This window comes from Ovis canadensis, chromosome 13 (genome assembly GCF_042477335.2).
Source record: "Ovis canadensis isolate MfBH-ARS-UI-01 breed Bighorn chromosome 13, ARS-UI_OviCan_v2, whole genome shotgun sequence".
Taxonomy (NCBI): Eukaryota; Metazoa; Chordata; class Mammalia; order Artiodactyla; family Bovidae; genus Ovis; species Ovis canadensis.
In genome coordinates this window covers 45,727,742-45,748,731 of record NC_091257.1, presented here as the reverse complement: position 1 = coordinate 45,748,731, position 20,990 = coordinate 45,727,742, and the positions used below count along the sequence as shown (strand labels likewise).

General features: G+C 38.8%; 1 protein-coding gene across 5 annotated transcripts in view; it reads right to left on the bottom strand.

Moving 5' to 3' along the window:
* Nucleotides 1-20,990, bottom strand: part of PTER (phosphotriesterase related) — an 80,168-nt gene that overhangs the window by 3,371 nt on the left and 55,807 nt on the right. For all 5 annotated transcript variants that reach the window (XM_069546450.1, XM_069546447.1, XM_069546448.1 and 2 more), the window contains one exon: nt 4,928-5,068. In XM_069546450.1, the coding sequence (XP_069402551.1) occupies nt 4,928-5,068 (141 nt within the window). The remainder of the gene's footprint in view (nt 1-4,927; nt 5,069-20,990) is intronic.

The window sequence follows — 20,990 nt, the reverse complement described above, 5'->3', positions numbered from 1 at the left end:
ATCTAAAGTTGCTTTTGGAACAACCTCTCTTTAAGGGAATTATCTAAGACAGCTCTATCATCATTTATGAAGGAAGAGAAATATTTCACAGATGCATGCATAATGCTGAAACTTAGGGTGACAAACCCGGATCCACAATTTAAAGGGAATTTCCCATTACAGGAAATTTTAAGGTATACTTTCCCCCATGTATTTTCTGAGCGTTTCAGAACATTTTTGTCTCTTTTCCTTGTCTGTGAAAAAATGATATCTTATTACTACAGAGGCATATCGTATAGATAAACAGATACCTGTAAGAGGCCTGAGTCATATCCTGGAACACAAAGTTACTCAATTTCACAGTAGCAAGGAAAGATACTCATTTGAAAATGGGAACCGTTAGAACTCAGTAAGTCAAGAAACTGAAGACTAGTTATCTCATGAGAAAGAGAATGTTCTGGTTCTAGAAACATAATTTTATCTTGACTATCAAGAAAGCTGCCTGGTTGCTCCTAAAATAAGGGATCATCTCACATGCTGTGCCATTGTGTAGCAGAACAGTAGTTAGAGGCTGCCAGAAGGAAGAAACCACTACAGACGAGAAGACAAAAAATCACAGTAATTATAGAAATACAAATGAGTTAGTGTTTTACAAACAAATATTAGAGAGAGACTACAAAGTGTGAAAAGGCAGAGATATAATAAGATTTGAGAAATGGAGCAGAAGATTGAAAACAGGTGTTAGACACAGAATTTCTGGTGCTGAAAACCAGAGGTAGGCAGAAGCATGCTTCTCTGTTCACGTCAAAGTTTTATGGTTCCTGAAGCTCAGAGAAGGACTGCTGATGACTGATGAAAACCAAGCACCCGAGAGGTGGGGACAAGGAAATAAACTAGGGCGTACACAACCCCAACGGTCATTTAATAATCACCCTGAGCTGTACTGGAGTCCAGTGACTTAATGCATGACTTTTAAAAAAATTAATTTCTGGTGGAGTATAATTGCTTTACAATGTATTAATTTCTACTGTACAGCAAAGCAAATCAGCCATACCTGTGCATTTATCCCCTTTTTTGGACTTCCTTCCCATTTAGGTCACCACAGAGCACTGGGTAGAGTTCCACGTGCTATACAGTAGGGTCTCATTAGTTATCTATTTTATGCATAGTAGTGTATGTATGTCAATCCCAATCTCCCACTTCATGCCATCCTCCCTTCCCCCCTTGGTATTCATACGTTTGTTCTCTACATCTGTGTCTCTATTTCTGCTTTACAAATAAGATAATCTATACCTCCAGTACTCTTGCTTGGAAAATCCCATGGACGGAGGAGCCTGGAAGGCTGCAGTCCATGGGGTCGCTGAGGGTCGGACACAGCTGAGCGACTTCACTTTCACTTTTCACTTTCATGCATTGGAGAAGGAAATGGCAATCCACTCCAGTGTTCTTGCCTGGAGAATCCCAGGGACGGGGGAGCCTGGTGGGCTGCTGTCTATGGGGTCGCACAGAGTTGGACACGACTGAAGTGACTTAGCAGCAGCAGCAGCATACCATTTTTCTAGATTTCACATGTATGCGTTAATACATGACGTTTGTTTTTCGACTTACTTCACTCTGTATGACTTATAATTTACAAGAGATTAAAGATACGTACTTATACCGACACATAGATATACACAAACGCAGATGTGTATATATACATAAAATTTTTATGTAGTTCCATACATCTAGAATGTTTACAGTTGGCACAATGAAAGCTCATATCTCCATCGATCTCCCTCTGTGGATCCCCTCTTTTATTCCAGAAAGTCTAGGAGCCTTATGCAAAGCATAGGGGTAGAAAAGATACACCTCACTGCCACAAGGGGGCTTAGAGAAAGGAGGCGAACCCTGGGAGCAAGCTTCCTATTTCCAAGATGAGTTGTAAAATAGGTGTTTAGGGCATTCATCAGGAAGTCATGATTTTGAGATCATGAAAGATGAGAAAGATCTACCACACAGGCTCATCTTAAATTCCAGAGAATATTCACCTCTGAGTTCAAGCTAGTATGGTTTGCCAATATTGAATGGTATTACTGGGCAAGTAAATTTAAATTATAAAACAAACAATAAATCTGTTCATCAAAGAATTGGTTTGAGTAGTTGGAAAAAAAAAAAAGACCTAGTGATACTAGTCAGGGCACTCAAGGCAGTTTAAGGATGTAGAGTGAGGGTCTCATGTTTTGGTAACCACAGTGACATTGCTCAACTATCTTTCTCTAATGATATTAAACTAGAAGGTATTTTAATTAATGAGCTCATCAAGGAGGTATGTCAGTTCACGGGACAGCAGAAGACACACATGTAAAGATCAACTGCCCAGGGGAAAGACCCTAAAGCTGTTGGGCCTTCCCCATACCCCAGTGTACATATGTACATATGGTCACAGTAGTTCATGTGCCGCTCAAGCCTCACGTTTTCTGGACATCACTTCTTTACTCCAATTTGGCTTGCTCCCATTCCAATGAGTTTTCTACACTCAAAACGCTCTTCTGCTTTTGTCATCATGGAGAACTTCTTCTCTGCTCAGCCTTCTGTTTTCCACCCTGACCACGAGTTGCATCTTTCTACTTTTTTGCTCACCCTCTTCCACATTCTGTATTCGCTCACTTCATTAAAGCATCCAGGGATTTACCCCTGCTATGTTACTGCTAGATATCTCTTTCCATCTCTCTCTATACTTTCTTCCCTCCAGCTTGGACCTCATGACCCTCATCTGAACCCTGCCCTTGTCCCCTTTGGATATCAAGCACGTTCTTCAGACAGAATCCCAACCTTCTCTCTGTTTACATTTATTACTTCTACTCACAAAACTGTTTTGGCCCTACTACCAAAACACAAAACATCTTTTTTAGGAAAATAACCACCAAATTATGCAGCTTGGTGCTAATAGACAGTCATGCAGTAATGATCTCTGGCCTCCACTGGGTCTTCCATACAACATGTCCTGAGCCAGTATCTCTCTCATTCACTCCCCATCCACTCCCAGCCTTCATCCTCCTATACAAGGTCCTACCCTGAATCTATTCCTTCCTTCACAGGAGATGACCATATCTCTTTCGCAGGAGCTTTCGAGATCAAATGGGACCATCTGTCCTCAGTGTTCTGTCCCTTTCACCAAGACGTTGATCTGCACTCGCTCCATTACCTGCCTCGCCTCCTCTCCTTTCTATGGAAATAGCATACCTCCTTTTCTAAAAATATTGGTTTATTTTTAATTGAAGGATAATTGCTTTACAATGTTGTGTTGGTTTCTGCCATACATCAACATGAATCAGCCTATGGTTGATTTAATGAACCTTCTATTTGCTGCCCAAATTCCATCTCTTTGTCTCCTCAGGAGTCTTGCTCTATATCTCTTATCTGTCCAGATATTTTTACGTTAACATTGACTGATCACTTCATAGTATACCCCAGACACTCAGCTAAAAACTGCATGCTTTATTTCATATACATTCTATACCAACCCTATAGAATAAGCGCCAAGTCTCTGGATTCATCCTCTCAGTCTCCTAACAAACCCTTTCTTTGGCCCTGTCTGGTCTTTTTTTTTTTTTTTAATATTTATTTACTTATCTACTTGACTGTGCCGGGTCTTAGTTGTTGCATGCAAATTCTTAGTTGCAACATGTGGGATCTAGTTCTCCGACCAGGAACTGAACTGGGCCCCCTGCATTGACAGCATGCAGTCTTAGACACTGGACCACTAGGGAAGTCCCCTGTCTGGTCTTCTAGCTCTAGCTGTACAACCTTGCTTCACTTTACTACCAAGTGTTTTGAAAGAGTCGCTTCCATATTCTCTGTCCTCTTACTCACCTTGTAGTCTTTCCTCAAGTCTTTTCTGCCAAGGCTGCACTTACTGACTGTGAAATGAAAACTTCCTGATGGTGAAATCCAATGGATACTTTTCCGTGCTTATCTCTCTTGGTATCTGCCACTTAGTACAAGGGTTCGAGTCCTTCTGCTTTAAGTATCCTTCTCCACCAACTTCCATAACAATGCATTTCCCTGATATTCTTAATGCTTTGAAGATTTCTCAACCTGTCCTTGAGGGACTGGTTTCTGAGTTCATCCCTTAAATGTGGGTGGTCACCAGGGTTCTGTCCTCGTTTGCTTCTTGGAGTGATCTCATTCATTCCCCCGCTACTGACTGTCACATGCAAACCAACAGTGTCTAGCTGCATGTCCAAGTCTCTGTCCTGAGCTTTTCCCATGGCCCCATGGGATAGCAACACTGTATTCTCAAACTAAAGTCATCCTGCTGATCCCAAATCTATTTCACCTCCCAAGTTCCCTAACTTGGTGCATTCATTCTTCATATCACCAGGTAACCAAGGCAAACCAGGTAACCATCTAGTCTCGACTCTCAAAAATTTCCACTTGAGTGCAGAAAATGACTTGTACAAGTATTTGTTTTCCCTCACAAATATTGAACAATTTTGAGAGGTTGGACTTTATATAATGTTTGACCTTATAGCCTTTCAGTTGCAATTACCTCTTTAGTGAATATTTTAAATAAACATTTCAAAAATTCATTGCAGGAGGTTAGGACTTTGGTGTGATCAACCTGAGAAACAGCTTACTTCATTAGGAATAAAAACAGGGAAATGTCTTTTGTTCTTTTACTGTCAGAGCAGAGATTGAGTATTATCTGTGTTTCTTATCAGCTGCCCATCTGCACTGAACTTCTAAGGCTCTGCTAAGCTTTTACCTACTTAGCTTGACTCATTTTCTCCTTGAAATAATATATAGAGATTTGCTTCCTGAAACAGCATTGATATATTTTCCCTTGCAAGTCTCTGGTTCCGCCTGCTTATTGTTTCCTGAATCTTTACTAATTCCTACCCAGATATGAAAGTCCGGAAGAAATGATAAAAGGAAATGCTATGAGAGATTTCATCATATTTACCTTTTAATTCTTTTATTATCATTGGGCATGTCAATATCTGGGTTGAATTGATAATGGAAAAGTTCAGTACCAAAGAGATCATATTCCAAGTAACAGCCAAGCTGAGCAAACTCCAGTAGTTCCTTCTTATCCAGGATAGTCCTAGAGACAAGAAGACAGACATATTGTTACTATCAAGACCATGTTTTCCACACATACACATTAAAAGTGTTAAGCATACTATGTACTGGAATATAGTTGAAATCAAGTGAAAGAATTTTGGAGTTGGCTTTTAGGATCTAACTCTAAAATGTTAAGTTCAATTGTTACTAGAAATTTAAAAAGTGAAGTAAAAGTGCTAGTTGCTCAGTTGTGTCCAACCTTTTGCGACCTGATGGAATGTGACCACCAGGCTCCTCTGTCGATGAAATTCTCCAGGCAAGAATATTGGAGTGGGTTGCCATTCCCTTCTCCAGGGCATCTTCCCAGCCCAGGGATTGAATCTGGGTCTCCTGCATTGCAGGCAGTTTTCTTTTTTTCTTTTCCCCACTGTCTGAGCCACCAGGAAAGCCCAGAAATTAGGGAACATTCTCATCCAAAAGGGAGTTTTCTCATCTCAAGGACTTCAAAACTATAGACATTTTAATTATACTGCCATCTCAAAAACAATGTTGTAATTCTTTTCCAGAATTGTCTTCAGGGTAGGCTCTATATTCTTTTGAAAATCCTTAGTGGGACTGATATGAACTATGAAAACTATCAAAAAGGAAATTTGGCCAGGACTGGAGAATTAGGTGAGTAATACTGATCTGGATAAAACATGAAGCCAAGGTAAGGCAACAGGGTGATTTTCTTGTGACGATCATAAAGTGGTTCTAAAATTAATCCCAAAGGCTATGTGAATATCAGTGCAATTTTTTTTAAGGGGCAATGCTCCTATAGATATTTATGTTCTGGTGTGTTTATTTTTTAAATAGAATTTATTATTTTATGCTAATTTTATGGGTATCTTCTCACTTCAGTAGAGATCATAGCAAAAATATCACTCTTTGTAAGACTATGTAAATGAACAAAAAAGGAGAAAAATATAGGATAAGTGCAGGCTTCAGACAGAAAAGTTAAGTCTGGAACAAGAGTAGATTATCTCAAGAGATTTAAACTCTAACAGATAAAAAGGATACATAAAGTTAACCCCTGGAATGCAACAGTAGAAAGTCAAGAGATACCTGGAGTAACAGGCAAATTTGGCCTTGGAGTACAAAATTAAGCAGGGCAAAGGCTAACAGAGTTTTGCCAAGAGAATGCACTGATCATAGCAAACACCCTCTTCCAACAACACACATGAAGACTCTACACATGAACATCACCAGATGGTCAATACTGAAATCAGATTGATTATATTCTTTGTGGCCAAAGATGGAGAAGCTCTATACAGTCAGCAAAAACAAGACCAGGAGCTGATTGTGGCTCAGATCATGAACTCTTTATTGACAAATTCAGACTTAAATAGAAGAAAGCAGGGAAAACCACTAGACCATTCAGGTATGACCTAAAAAAATCTCTTATGATTATACAGTGGAAGTGACAAACAGATTCAAGAGATTAGATCTGATAGAGTTCCTGAAGAACTATGGACAGAAAACTTCATGACATTGCATAGGAGGTAGTGATCAAGACTATCCCCAAGAAAAAGAAATGCTAAAAGGTAAAGTGGTTGTCTGAGGAGGCTGAGAAAAGAAGAGAAGCTTAAAGGCAAAGGAGAAAAGGAAAGATATACCCATCTGAATGCAGAATTCCAAAGAATAGCAAGGAGAGAAAAGAATGCCTTCCTCAGTGATCAATGCAAAGAAATAGAGGAAAACAATAGAATGGGAAAAACTAGAGATCTCTTCAAGAAAATTAGAGATACCAAAGGAACATTTCAGGCAAAGATGTGCTCAATAAAGGACAGGAATGGTATGGACCTAACAGAAGCAGAAGATATTAAGAAGAGGTGGCAAGAATTCACAGAAGAACTATACAAAAAAGATCTTTATGACCCAGATAATCACGATGGTGTGATCACTCACCTAGTATCAGACATCCTGGAATGCAAAGTCAAGTGGGCCTTAGGAAGCATCACTACAAACAAAGCTAGTGGAGGTGACAGAATGCCAGTTGAGCTATTTCAAATCTTGAAAGATGATGCTGTGAAAGTGCTGCACTCAATATGCTAACAAATTTGGAAAACTCAGCAGTGGCCACAGGACTGGAAAAAGTTAGTTTTGATTCCAACCCCAAAGAAAGGCAATGCCAAGGAGTGTTCAAACTACTGCACAATTGCACTCATCTCACACGCTAGGAAAAGTAATGTTCAAAATTCTCTAAGCCAGGCTTCAACAGTATGTGAACTATGAACTTTCAGATGTTCAAGCTAGATTTAGAAAAGGCAGAGGAACCAGACATCAAATTGCCAACATCCTTTGGATCATCAAAAAAGCAAGAGCGTTTCAGAAAAACATCTACTTCTGCTTTATTGACTATGTCAAAGCCTTTGATTGTGTGATCACAACAGACTGGAAAATTCTTCAGGAGATGAGAATACCAGACCACCTGACCTGCCTCCTGAGAATTCTGTATGCAGGTCAAGAAGCAACAGTTAGAACTGGACATGGAACAACAGACTGGTTTCAAATTGGGAAAGGAGTATGTCAGGCTGTATATTGTCACACTGCTTATTTAACTTATATGCGGAGCACATCATGCAAAATGCCAGGCTGGATGAAGCACAAGCTGGAGTCAAGATTTCCAGGAGAAATATCAACCTCAGATATGCAGATATCACCATCCTTATGGCAGAAAGCAAAGAAGAACTAAAGAGCCTCTAGATGAAAGTGAATGAGGAGAATGGAAAAAGTTGGCTTAAAACTCAACATTCAGAAAACTAAGATCATGGTATCTGGTCCCATCACTTCATGGCAAATTGATGGGGAAACGATGGAAACAGTAACAGACTTTATCTTTTTGGGCTTCAAAATCACTGCAGATGGTGACTGCACCCATGAAATTAAAAGATGCTTGCTCCTTGGAAGAAATGCTATGACCAACCTCAACAGCATATTAAAAAGTAGAGACATTACTTTTCTGACAAAGGTCCGTCTAATGAAAGCTATGATTTTTCCAGTGGTCATGTATGGATGTGAGAGTTGGACTATAAAGAAAACTGAGTGCCGAAGAATTGATGCTTTTGAACTGTGGTATTGGAGAAGACTTGAGAATCCCTTGGACAGCAAGGAGATCCAACCACTCCATCCTAAAGGAAATCAGTCCTGAATATTTATTGGAAGGACTGATGCTGAAGCTGAAACTGCAAAACTTTGGCCACCTGATGCAAAGAACTGGCTCATTGGAAAAGACCCTGATGCTCGGAAAGATTGAAGGTGGGAGGAGAAGGGGACGACAAAGGTTGAAATGGTTGGATGGCATCACTGACTCAATAGACATGAGTTTGAGTAAGGTCCGGAAATTGGTGATGGATAGGAAAGCTTGGTGTGCTGCAGTTCATAGGGTCGCAAAGAGTTGGACACGAGTGAGCGACTGAACTGAGCTGAAAGTTAATCCCTAAAGTATCACTGCAGAGATTCAAAAACAGAAAGAAGAAAGAAAGAGAAAAAGGAAGAGAGAAAGGAAGGAAGGAAAGAAGGGAGGGAGGGAAGGAGGATGAAGAAAGGAAGGATCCTACCAGGAGACCATATGGAAAAAAATAAGAAGGGAAAAAAGCCTCGTTAAACAGTGCGTGAAGGGAGTTAAGAGAAAAGAAGAGGTTGTTCAGGATCCAAAGCTGGCCTGGAGAAGAAGTGGAACATCAGATAATCATTGTCTTATTAGACTTTTTTCCATTCTGATATTCTATTACTTTGGCAATATCAGGATGCCAGGATTAAAGCACTATTATATGTCTATAAGTCTGCTTCTAAGAGGTCAGAAGTATTTTCAGAGCCTCTCTTCCAAACCCTGGGAGGACCAGTTAAGCCTCTGTGTCCATGAGTGAGGGGATTCTGCTGTCCCGAGCTGCTTCCTGGTAGCTGGCTCTTGACTCTGATTCTGAGCAATCATACTGTAGTTGGTTCCTTTTTATTCTCTTCACCAATTTAGCATAACTTCTAGTTCATGATGTTGTTTTAGGCAGGGAGGCTAAAAAAACTCTTTCCTTTATACTATAAAATGCACATTAGCTCGGTGCCACCTTCTATTAATACTACTCCTTTTCTTTCTTCTTACCATGGAGACCATTTTTGCTTCCAAAATTACTCGGCTAAAAGAATATGTGTTTTTCTATAGTAAACATATTCTGTTTTCCCCAAAGAATCATGCTTAAAAATGAAATATACACAATTAACATAAGGGGGAAGACATAAGTTTAGTATTTTTTTTTCCTTTTGAGGAAGTTCATTTGGTTTGTTAACTGCCATTTGTTGATTACCAATATGGGCAAAATACCAGGGTGGGTCAGGGTGGGGAGTCAAGAAAGGCAATGGAGTTGCCCATAACAGGTTGGATCAGACTCTTATTTCTGATTGCAATGTCTTTTTGCTTCTTTAGGCCTAAATTCCTTGAGACTCAGTTTTCTAAGAATTTAAGTGATATAGTAAGTCTATATCCATGGTAAATGAAAAGCTATAAGAAAATCTTTCAGTCTTAGTTCCAACTGAAAAATAAATTTGCTTATTATCATCATAGCCAACAAGTATAAGAACTTACTATGCTTCTGGCATTGTGCTATGTGCTTTTTATTTATGATCTCACTTAATATTCTCTATAATCCCATCTGGTCTCAGGTTTATAGATGAGGAAACTGGGGCATAGAGATTAGATATGCAAGGTGATGTGCTGGAATGTAAATTCATTTTGAGGCTAGAATCTACTTCCTTAATCATCATACTATGTGACATCTCTGATGGCTAAATAGTTTATCCTCAAAGGACATTTTCCAGAATTGCATTGACTTTGTATGTGCATCATGTTTTTTAATTTTTATTTTAAAATGTAATTCCCTCCCCACTGTACCTTCAAACTGCACTTGAAAAATGAGAAATGTACTCCCCAAATAAGAAAGGATTATTTTGTGGAGGTCTTCAATCACTGCATATAATAGACAGGATTTGACCATTATGTCATTCTGGATATTTCCAGTGATATGGTCAGAGAAGGAGAAGCTCTATTAATCATGACTATTGCTTAGAACCTGAGGTTTGTCTAAGCCTCTCACAAATATTAAAGGTCACATATTAAGGGTCTTCCATGGTGAGGTCCTTTCTCCCAAAGTTCAGATTTGCATGTCTAATTGCCTGCTTGCCATCTCTACTTGGATGTCTAATAGACAACTCAAGTTTAACATGCCTTGAACTAAATCCCTCATGTCCCACCCCAAACCAGTTGCTGCAGCACACTGCCTTGTCTAAATTGATAGCAACTGCATCCATCCACTGCTCAGACCAACAACCTTGGGATTTTTTGCTCTTTCTTCCTGTAAAACCCTCTACATCTAGCCCATCAAATAGACTTATGGCTTGACTTTCGAAATATGACCAGAATCCAGATACGTCGCAACCTTCCCTGCTGCCCTCTTGATCCAAAACTCCATCATCTTTTGCAGGATCCTTGCAATAAATCCTCAAACACTCTCCTTGTTTCTCTTCCTTCGCTCTGTTACTGTCTATTCAATTACAACCACCAAAGTCTGTCTTCACAACTAAGTCAAATCAGGTCTCTCTTCTGCTCACAACCCACCAACAGCTCCTCATTTTCCTTGAGAAAGAGCCAAGGCCTTACAGTGGCCCATGAGACCCTGCGTGATCCTCCTGTATGTGGTCTTCCAAAAGCTTTATCTCAGGGAGGGATGGGGAATGCAGGCATCCAGACCTCCAGACATCAGTTACATATAAATCCTGCCTGGATTGTAAATGTCATCTGAAAAATGGCATGGTAAGTTTCTAGAGGAAGATGAATACGTTCAGTAAGATTCATCTACACATGTAAGTGTCAAATGTAATCCTGGGAATTAGAAAGGAGTACAACTTAAGGGAAATGGTCCTTCTGTAAAACACCATTAAAAATTTCACAGTAATGTAGAGGGGAGAGAAGACTTCAGAAAAGAAGCAATTAGGCTCATGTTTTAGACATTGGGTAAATGAAGTTAAAAAAGGAGATAGACAAATTTGCTGTCATTAAAAAGCCAGGATATATATATATATATATATATATATATATACACATACATATATATATATGTATGTATATATATATACACACACACACACACATACACACATGTCTCTAGTTTAGTCTAGTCGCTAAGTTGTGTCCGACTCTTTTGCAAACCCTGGACTGTAGCCCACCAGACTGTTCTGTCCATGGGATTTCCCAGGCAAGAATACTGGAGTGGCTTGTCATTTCCAGTGGGTTGCCAGATCCAGGGGATCTTCCCAACCCAGGGATCTAACCTGAATTTTCTTTGCCACTGAGCCACCGGAGAAGCCTTGCACACACATATACACGCATATATTGAGTTGGCCAAAAAGTTCGTTCCATAAAATGTTATGGAAAAAATCACAAACGAAGTTTTTGGCCAACCCAATATTATGATTAGTGACAGCTGGTGATGTGACCCAGCCTAGATAACTGAACATTAGTGTGAAGGCAACTAAGAAATGAGTTCACTTAATTTCTCCCTATTAAAGAAGGGAACACAGTATAAAATCTATGGGAAAAAATAGTGTCAGTGGTCATACATACTTTTCAGAAGAGAGCCCTACAAAAAAAAAAAAAGAAAAAAAGAGTTTGGGATTAGATATTAATGAGGTGATAGGATGGAGAAGCAGGTGAAGCAAGAAAATAAAACAATAATCCTCAGGCACTTGGCCCCATATCATTTAATTCTTACAAAAACTACATGAGAAAAGTATGAGCATCCCATTTTATTTTTATTCTTTTTTGGCTTACACAATAGACATATATTGTTTTTTATAGTTTGGAGGCTAGAAATCTGAGATCAGGGTATCAGCATGGTCAGGTCTGGTGAGAGCTATCTTTCTGGCTTGCAGACAGCCACATTCTCACAAGTTTTCTGGTGTCTCTTCTTAGAAGAGCATTAATCCCATCATGAGGGCCCCACCCTCAGTGATTGTCCTCATTTTATAGATGAAGAAACTAAGTCTCAGAAAAGTCTGGGAGTCCTTAACTTCTGAAATGAGCAGCTGGTGAATAAGAACAATTTGTATTCGTCTTCAGATGTCCTGGTCTTACACCACACTGCTCCTTTTGTGATGAGAGCACCCACCCACTTCCACCACCACATTCCCTACCACAGCACTTCCCTATGGAGAAATACACCCCATCATAAAAGCATCTCACCCAGCATACAGAATCTCTAACAAGGTGACTTAACTACACTCAACTGACAATCAGCTGGATGACTTCCAGGGACTGTCAGGATGCTACTGAAGCTGCATTTATGCATGTGACTTTTTTTTTCCGCTTGGAGAAAGGGTTGACCCCAGATGTCAAAATGGTACCAGGGAAAAATATACTCTGCTTGACGTCTTTCAGATGAGGCTTAAACAGAGGTCCTGCCCCTCCCGGTCATCAGTGATCTCATAGCACTTCTTACAAGAGCGAAGGTGTCAACTTTAGCCAGTTTTCCTCATTCCATATTCTATGTGTGTTAGTCACTCCGTCGTGTCCGACTCTTTGTGACCCCATGAACTATGGCCCACCAGGCTCCTCTGTCCATGGGATTTTCCAGGCAAGAATACTGGAGTGGGTTGCCATATAGTCTATTTCCATGAATAATTACATTCTTTCTTATTCCAGTCTTCCCCAGCCTTTGAGGTAAATATCTTTCACCTCTTGCCCTAAATAGTGTGGTGATTGTGAGACGCAGAAGAGCTGCTGCGTTTCACACTGGAGAAAGTCCCTTCTTCAAGGTCAATAATGTTGATCACAAATGTTATCTGTAAAATATCCTGGAATTTCCCAAGAGGAAGATGAGATATTCGTATCAAGTATTTATTCTTGTTATTTATATTATATCATTTCTTCTGTTTGCTCCTCAACCAGTAAACAGATTCTCTCTTTATAAGGAACAGGCATACATCGATGACAAATATATCGCTATTAGCTAAGAAAACAGTTCTCTGACACCATCTGGCTGTCTTTATTTTCAGAATATGGTTATCACGTATGTATGTTTTTAAGGCCAGTACTGAAACGCAAGACGATTGATTCTGTTTTTCAAACCTCTTTATATTCTAGATCTTTATCCAAGAGCTGAGGGGTTTAGTTTAATGTCAAAATGCATTCTGAGTTGGAGCAAGGAAATCTGTGTGAAGTGATAATTTAGACACGGGCCTGTGAGCTCTCTGGGAAGAAAGGACTAAGAAGCAGAGAAAAGGATATGATACGTGGGTGTGATCCAGATGATAACATTACCTAACATTTGTCTTGGGCTTTTCCGGTTTCAAAGAACTTGCAAATATATGATTTCATCTCATACATTCAAGCACACCTTCATGAATTAATTCAGCAAACATTTACTGTCTTGTACTGCTATCTACCCTGTGCTAGCTTTTGTGTTGGGAATACTCCTATGAATAAGAAATTTAAGCAGCAGTCTTGAAGAACTGAAAGTCATGGAAGGAAACACAGATTTAAATTAATAACTACTGTTATTGTAATTGAAAGCTTTTTATAGTACAGTACATACAAAATATTGTGAAAGGAAAATGAAAGAAGCAACTCATTTGAGTTGAGTCTTGAAGAAAACTATTCAGATGTAGGTTGGTGGGGTTCAAGTTGTCAGATGAAGGATGGAAAATCCAGAAGAATACCTATTGAGAGGTAAAAGAGTTTGCTGTTTCTGGAAGATAAGGCTGAATTTATCAGTGCTAACGTGCATGAGGGGAGATGCATCCATCTATCCATCCATTCATCCATCTAATAAGAAATTGTTGATCATTTATTTACTATGATGTATGAGCTGGGAAAACAAAGACAAATAATATGGAATCCCATCCTTCAAGAAGATCCCTGTCCAATAGGAAAAATAGACATGGAAACAGATCATTGCTTTTCAGACCTTACCGAGTCTAAGAAAATAACTCCTAGGATCTGGGATGACACAGAGGAGATACCAAACACTGCTTGGCTCATTCAAGAAAGACTTGATAGAGAAAAACATCTCTGATGAGATGTATATTGAAGAAAGGCTCTGCCTAGTAGATCAGAGAATATTGTATTCACATCAGAGGGATCAGGTCATGTGAGAGGCATGTAGGAACACTCAGCATAGGTTAGTCAGAATCGTGATCAGTGTGGCTTTAGCCCAGCTTCTGCCTGTGCATCTAGAAAGGACGGGAGATGAGTTGGAAAGACTGGTAGGGACCAAATGACCCGGATGTTTGGATTCTGTGCCACAGGTGACATGCAACCTCTGAAGAGCTGTAAATCAGGATGGAGATATATAAAGCAGATTTGTGTTTGGAAAGAGCCAAATAGTAGCAACATGGACCTAGATTAGGGAGCAAAACTAAGAGAGATTTCCTGTTTAGAGATAATTACAGTGGTTTAGGGGACAAATGAGGATCTGAATTAAGTTAACAACAGAAGAATGGATAGGAGGGGCTGTATTTGGAGATCTTTGTGGGGTAGACAGTTATTAGTTTGTGTGGGTGCAAAGGGAAGGGGAATTGAGGTTAGCATCTGGGCGAATCATGCTGTCATAGACCAGAACAGGGCAAGAAGGAAGTGTCAAATGATGGGACTTGGTCCCCATCGTGACAGAAGTGGAGAAGGAGAAACCAGTGCCTCCTGTGGGCAGTTCATTAGATGTTGGCATCATTAAATACTACCAAGAGAATGGAAAGGGCAGGTTCTGAAACTCATAATGAACTGGTGAAATACAGATGCTGGGTACTAACACGAATGCAGAAATGAAGAAATCAAAGCTTGGGTTTCTTAACTGATCAGGAATCCAGGAATTCTAGCTTATAGGCTAGTGCACTTCCCATTATATTGTGCAGTGACTTTTTTGGAATTCGTCAGTCATCCAGCCTGTGACTTCCTGGGCCTGGAGGGTAAGCATCATGTGTTGGTCTATTTTGAGACTTGAGTTCAGAGCCTGACACATCCAGAAACACAGAATATATTCAGTGCTAAAACTTATGATCTTGACCAAGTAATTAAAATTTTCTTAAATTTAAAAATACAATAATAAGGGGATACTTATAGACAACTGATTTATTTAAAACAATGTTGAATTTCAATGACTGGTTATTATAAAAATTGTTTACCATGAAAGAAACACCCCTGAAATTTCTGTCTCCCTCGTCACTGAATTTCTTAATTTAAAACCAATGAATATTTGTGCAGATCATACTGTGTGGGATTCTTTACAATTTAATGAGAGTTCTTCAACAGCTACTTAAAAGAATTATTAAACTCACCTAGAACTATTGATTTAAAACTAAAATAATTTTTAAAATATTTATAATATGTCTAAAAGAAATTAATATATAAATTACTATAATAAATTCAATGTTACTATAATTCAAAACATTAGTCAGATGTATTCCTATATTACTAGTGGCAGTTACAGCTTAATTACAAAATTTGAAAAATTCTTAATTGATGAATTTCAATTAATTTATTCTTAATGTCGAAAACAGAAACTGAATAGAATGATGTAAGTTTTAAATGTAAGACTATTCCCTCAACAATGCCTAAACATTGTCTATAGCCAGAAAGTATAATTTATTACTTCAAGTAAATATTTACCAGGAACATTGGTTTCATACAAACTCAAAACCATCAATTCACATAGTACATTCACATTTATATACTAGTTTATTCACATACATGTAGGTAGTTTAAAGATTCTTTTGTCTTTCTTTAGAGGATTCTTTTTGTGATAAAGGATTACTTTTATGCTTCTCAACTGTAGAGAGTAACTGGGAATAAAAAGCAATAGAGGAATAATTTAGATTGCCATGTATTTATTTTGCATATTCCCTATTATCTATATATTTGAACAAACATGATTCAATTGTCTGCTTGGGCACAGTATCCTACAGAGATGTTTAATGACGTCATAGGAGAGAATGACGTCACATTCTCAATATTATGACATAAGTCTAAGCTTAAGGAAAAGGAACAGATGGCTGCGAGAGAGAAAAACCCTTGTTTAAATTACACTAAAACCAGAAGTTGGCTCTGAATTGCGAAATGTAATTAAAACTTCATTTTAAAATGCATTTCACAGTTTATCCACCCTAGGAAGAGCTTTTTACCATATGAACTTTGCAGCTGCCACAGAGCACAAAAGAGGTTGCGTTTTTCTGTAAAGCGATACATAGTTCATGGAATGATGGTATTGAAGAGAGTGAAGATAAATCTCATAGACATGGCAATCCTATTTGTCAAAATGTCACAGTTCTTGGGAATGGTGTCAGAGTCATGAAAAATGGCTTTAGAAGAAAAAATTACTTGTGGGAGGTTTTGGTGGTTATAATGTGTTGGAGAGAAGACAGGACCAGTGTCTTCATTTGCTGTTGACATTGGGCTGATTCACCCAAGTGTCTGTGTTAAAGAGTGCAATTTGGGATAATTAACATATACCAGTTACTAGCATAAGTTAATTAATTGCATTTTATTCAGCACTTTTAGGTATACTAAGTAGTTTTGCTCCATTTCAGTTTGTCCAATATTTGTCTGGATTTTCTATTTGTTTTTAAATAGGTCTTTTTACTTTACTTTTATTTTACTTCTCTTAAATAGTAAAAGGAAAACTGTGACAAGCAATACTTGGGGAAATGTGTCTAACACTTTAAGGGTTAAAAAATAATTTTTATTAACCCCTTTTGACAGATGCGTAAAAGACTTGGAGGCTTCAGTGACTTGCTCAAGGTCACTCAGAAAGTAGGTGCTGTTGACAGGGGTAGGATCAGACACTGTGTTCCCAGCACCCTCTCGTTCTCCATTGTCCCAGATGCATGGAATATGCGCTGCATTCGTGAAGGGGTAGCTGTGGCCAGCGTCACTACACAACATCACACTGAAATGTGCTCACGTTTTGTGTGTGTTTCTGTCTCACTGAGTACTCTCTACAAACCGATGTAGATCTCAAGAAATTTTATTGGGGTATAGTTGATTTGACAATATTGTGTTAGCTTCTACTGTACAGCAAAGCCAATCAGTCATACATATAAAATATCCACTCTTTTTTAGATTCTTTTCCCATATAGGTCATTATATAGTATTGAGTAGCGTACACTAGGTTCTTTTTAGTTATCTATTTTATATATAGCTGTATAGTAGTGTGTATCTGAGTAAACTCCGGGAGATGGTGATGGACAGGGAGGCCTGGCGTGCTGTGATTCATGGGGTCGCAAAGAGTCAGACACGACTGAGCAACTGAACTGAATTGACTGAACTGAGTGTTATATATGTCAATCCCAATCTCCCAATTTATCCCTTCCCTCCTTTCACCCCTGATAACCATAAATTTGCTTTATATGTCTGTGACTCCACTTCTATTTTTGTAATAAGTTCATTTTTAACATTTTTTTAAGATTCCACATATAAGTGATATCATATGATATTTGTCTTTCTCTGAGACAGATGGTCTCTAGGTCCATCCATGTTGCTGCAAATGGCATTATTTTGTTCATTTTTATGGCTTAGTAATATTCCATTGTAAATATGTACCATATCTTCTTTATCCACTCCTCTGTCAGTGGGTATCTAGGTTCTTTCACATCCTAGCTATTGTAAATAGTGCTGTAATGAACACTGGGATACATGTATCTTTTTGAATTATGATTTTTTTCATATATATGCCCAGGATTGGAATTTCTGGATCATATGGTAGCTTTATTTTTAGCTTTTAAGGAACCTCCATATTTTTCTCCATAATGGTTGTATCCATTTATATTCCGATCAACAGTGTAGGAGGTTTCCCTTTTCTCCACACCCTTTCCAGCATTTGTTGTTTGAAGAGATTTTTTTCCTTTTCTTTTTAATTGGAGGATAATTGCTTTACAATATTGTGTTGGTTTCTGCTGTACAACAATGCAAATCAGCCATATATATATACACATATACATACACTCCCTCTTGAGCCTTGCCCCCACCACCACCCCGCCCACCTAGGTTATCACAGAGCACCATGCTGAGCTCCCTGCGTTGTATAGCAGCTTCCTACTATCTATTTTACACACGATAGTGTATATACAGGGCTTCCCAGGGAGCTCAGCTGGTAAAGAATCTGCCTGCAATGCGGGAGACCGGGGTTCAATCCCTGGGTTGGGAAGATCCCCTGGAGGAGGGCATGGCAACCCACTCCAGTATTCTTGCCTGGAGAATTCCTATGGACGAGGAGCCTGGTGGGCTGCAGTCCATGGGTTGAAAAGAGTCCGACATGACTGAGCGACTAAGCACAGCACAGTGTATATATGTAATGCTACTTTCTCAATTTGTCCTACCCTCTACTTTCTTAGTTTGTCCTACCCCACTTGATGATAGCCTTTCTGATTGGTGTGAGGTGATACCTCATTGTAGTTTTGATTTGAGTTTCTCTAATAAGTAGTGATGCTGAACATCTTTTCATGTGCCTCTTAGCCATCCATGAGTCTTTTTGGAGAAGTGTCTATTTAGATCTTCTGTCCATTTTTGATTGTTTCTTTTTTTTAATTGATCTGCATTAGCTGTTTGTATATTTTGGAAATTAATCCTTTGTTGTTTGATTCATTTGCAAATATTTTCTCCCATTCAGTGGGTTGCAATGTAGATTCTTATGTAAAATTTAACTGCAGAATAACTAAGTTTATACAGTAGCTATGATGACATGTTTAAAAGCATCTAGTTTTTCTGATATTTTCCTGTCGTCTGCAATAGTGGTAACAGAAGAAATGTCAGTGGACATTAGGAAATGGGAAAGAAGCAGTGTCATAAGTAAATATTTGCTTTTAAAAATTATCATGTGCTTACCAGGCCCTTACTTTGTTCCTGATTAATTTCTTTTGTTGCTTGTTTGATTTTGGTTTTTTAAAAATATTTATTTAATTGACTGCATCGGGTCTTAGTTTTGGCACATGGGATCTTTGTTGCATCTTTGTGATCTTTCATTGTGGTGCTCGGATTCTCTAGTTGTGGCACACGGGCTTAGTTGTCCTGCAGCATGTGGGATCTCGGTTCCCTGATGAGGGATTGAATCTATGTCCCCTGCATTGCAAGGTGGATTCTTAACCACTGGAGTACCAGGAAAGTGCCTGCATTTCTCACTCAGTAGTTAGATCTGAGCCTATTTGACTAAATAAGTTGTCCTTACTATATATAATGTGTATAAAGTATATACTCTACAATGCACACTCATTTCTGTCCCCACATACATTTCATACATAATGCATGCATAAGCATAGTCCTAACAATAAACTATTACGAAATATAGCACTGTATGCAGGGAATTCTAAATGTTATAAATCATTTCACATGCAAAACATTCCAATTGTTTTTTTAAGTATTTCCATTCTATTTACATATATTAAAATATTTTGGTCAAGTTTAAGTTTGCTAAATTTCTGCCTGGAATTGTTTTTGAATGGTTTCACATTAAGTCACTAGCATTCCTAGGAATTAAAAGGATGCAGTTCCAAGGATCCCACATGATTATTTTGGGGTGGCTTTACAAAAACACCCTTAAGGTTTAGCCACCATAATTATAATGGAATACTCATGTTGAAGCCAGAAAGTGGGTCTTGCTCCTTGCTACATCCTAGTGTCTGATATATGGTACTTAGACACTTAACAGATATTTGGTGAATGAAAGAATAAATGAAATTATTCTTCACTCCATTACTTCATCTAATGAAAAAATGTATCAAAATTGCATCCTTTAAAGACGTGGGCAAATTTGGTATGAATAATTAGGGCTAAAGAGAATAACATGTATTGATAGTCCATCCCCTGTGCTCTGCCTTCTCTTTCAGAAACCCTCAGGTAATATTCCTCTGCCTTCCATGGGGAGAGATTTTCAGAGAGATGTGCCGTGTTCCTGCACTTAATTATCATTGTGCCCCTAATCAAACTCTAGGCCCTGGGTTTCCATCAAAGCCCTCTGTTTTGTTAAACACATAATTAAGTAGAAAAAGACTGAGGCACAGCACCTGTCTGTTGCCCTCCCAGGGGCTTGGAGTTTGATCAGCAAATAGCTAGTGCCCAAATACCTTCTAACCATGTCTTTCTACCCCACCTTCCTTGGTAATGAAAGAATTTTGTTGTCATAAAAATACCTACAGCTACTCTATAGTCCATGGCAGATAAAACTTCCTCGGAGGCAGGTGGCAACAAGACTCTCCCTGGGTTGTCTTCTTCCATCACATATATCCTATATCAGACCAGGCCCAGAGGCAGGGCTATGATGACATGCCACCTGAAAATGTGGCTGGAGTTTTAACAGATAGACAAGTTTTAGTAAGTGATTAAAAGGCACAAAGCCTTTGTGGATTAAAAACCCAGACAGCAACATGGAAATGCTGGTGTTATTTTCTGACAAATGTTGACTTTGGGTGGCTGTAACTGTCAAGGGCACCCCCCTGTGATGTTCCCTAGGGTTACACCCGCTGCATTCCTGGGCACTTCCACCAGCCTGCATTTCCTAAAGAGAACAGATGGTTAGGGGAGGGGACTAGACACAGAAGCAGATTTATCTTGTCAGACTGTTGTCTCCAGGCAAATGACCTGAAGCAGGTCACAAATGGTCACGTGACAACAATGTGGTTTAGAGTGTCCTAAGGTGATGGCCATTCATTAACCCTTCCCTCTCAGGGTCCCAACTGCTTCTTTTGGCTAGGCCTAGCCCAGTTTTGTTATTTTATGTGTATGTGCATGTATTTTAAGATAAAATGCCTTATGTCTGAATGTGAGTGAAGAGTTACATATTTTCAAAAATATTTATTGCTTTAATAAATTAAAGGTGTCCAGGACACCCTGAAGTATTTTATTTTTTATCATATATCATTTATTTACTTATATTTCCCTATCATTAAGTACT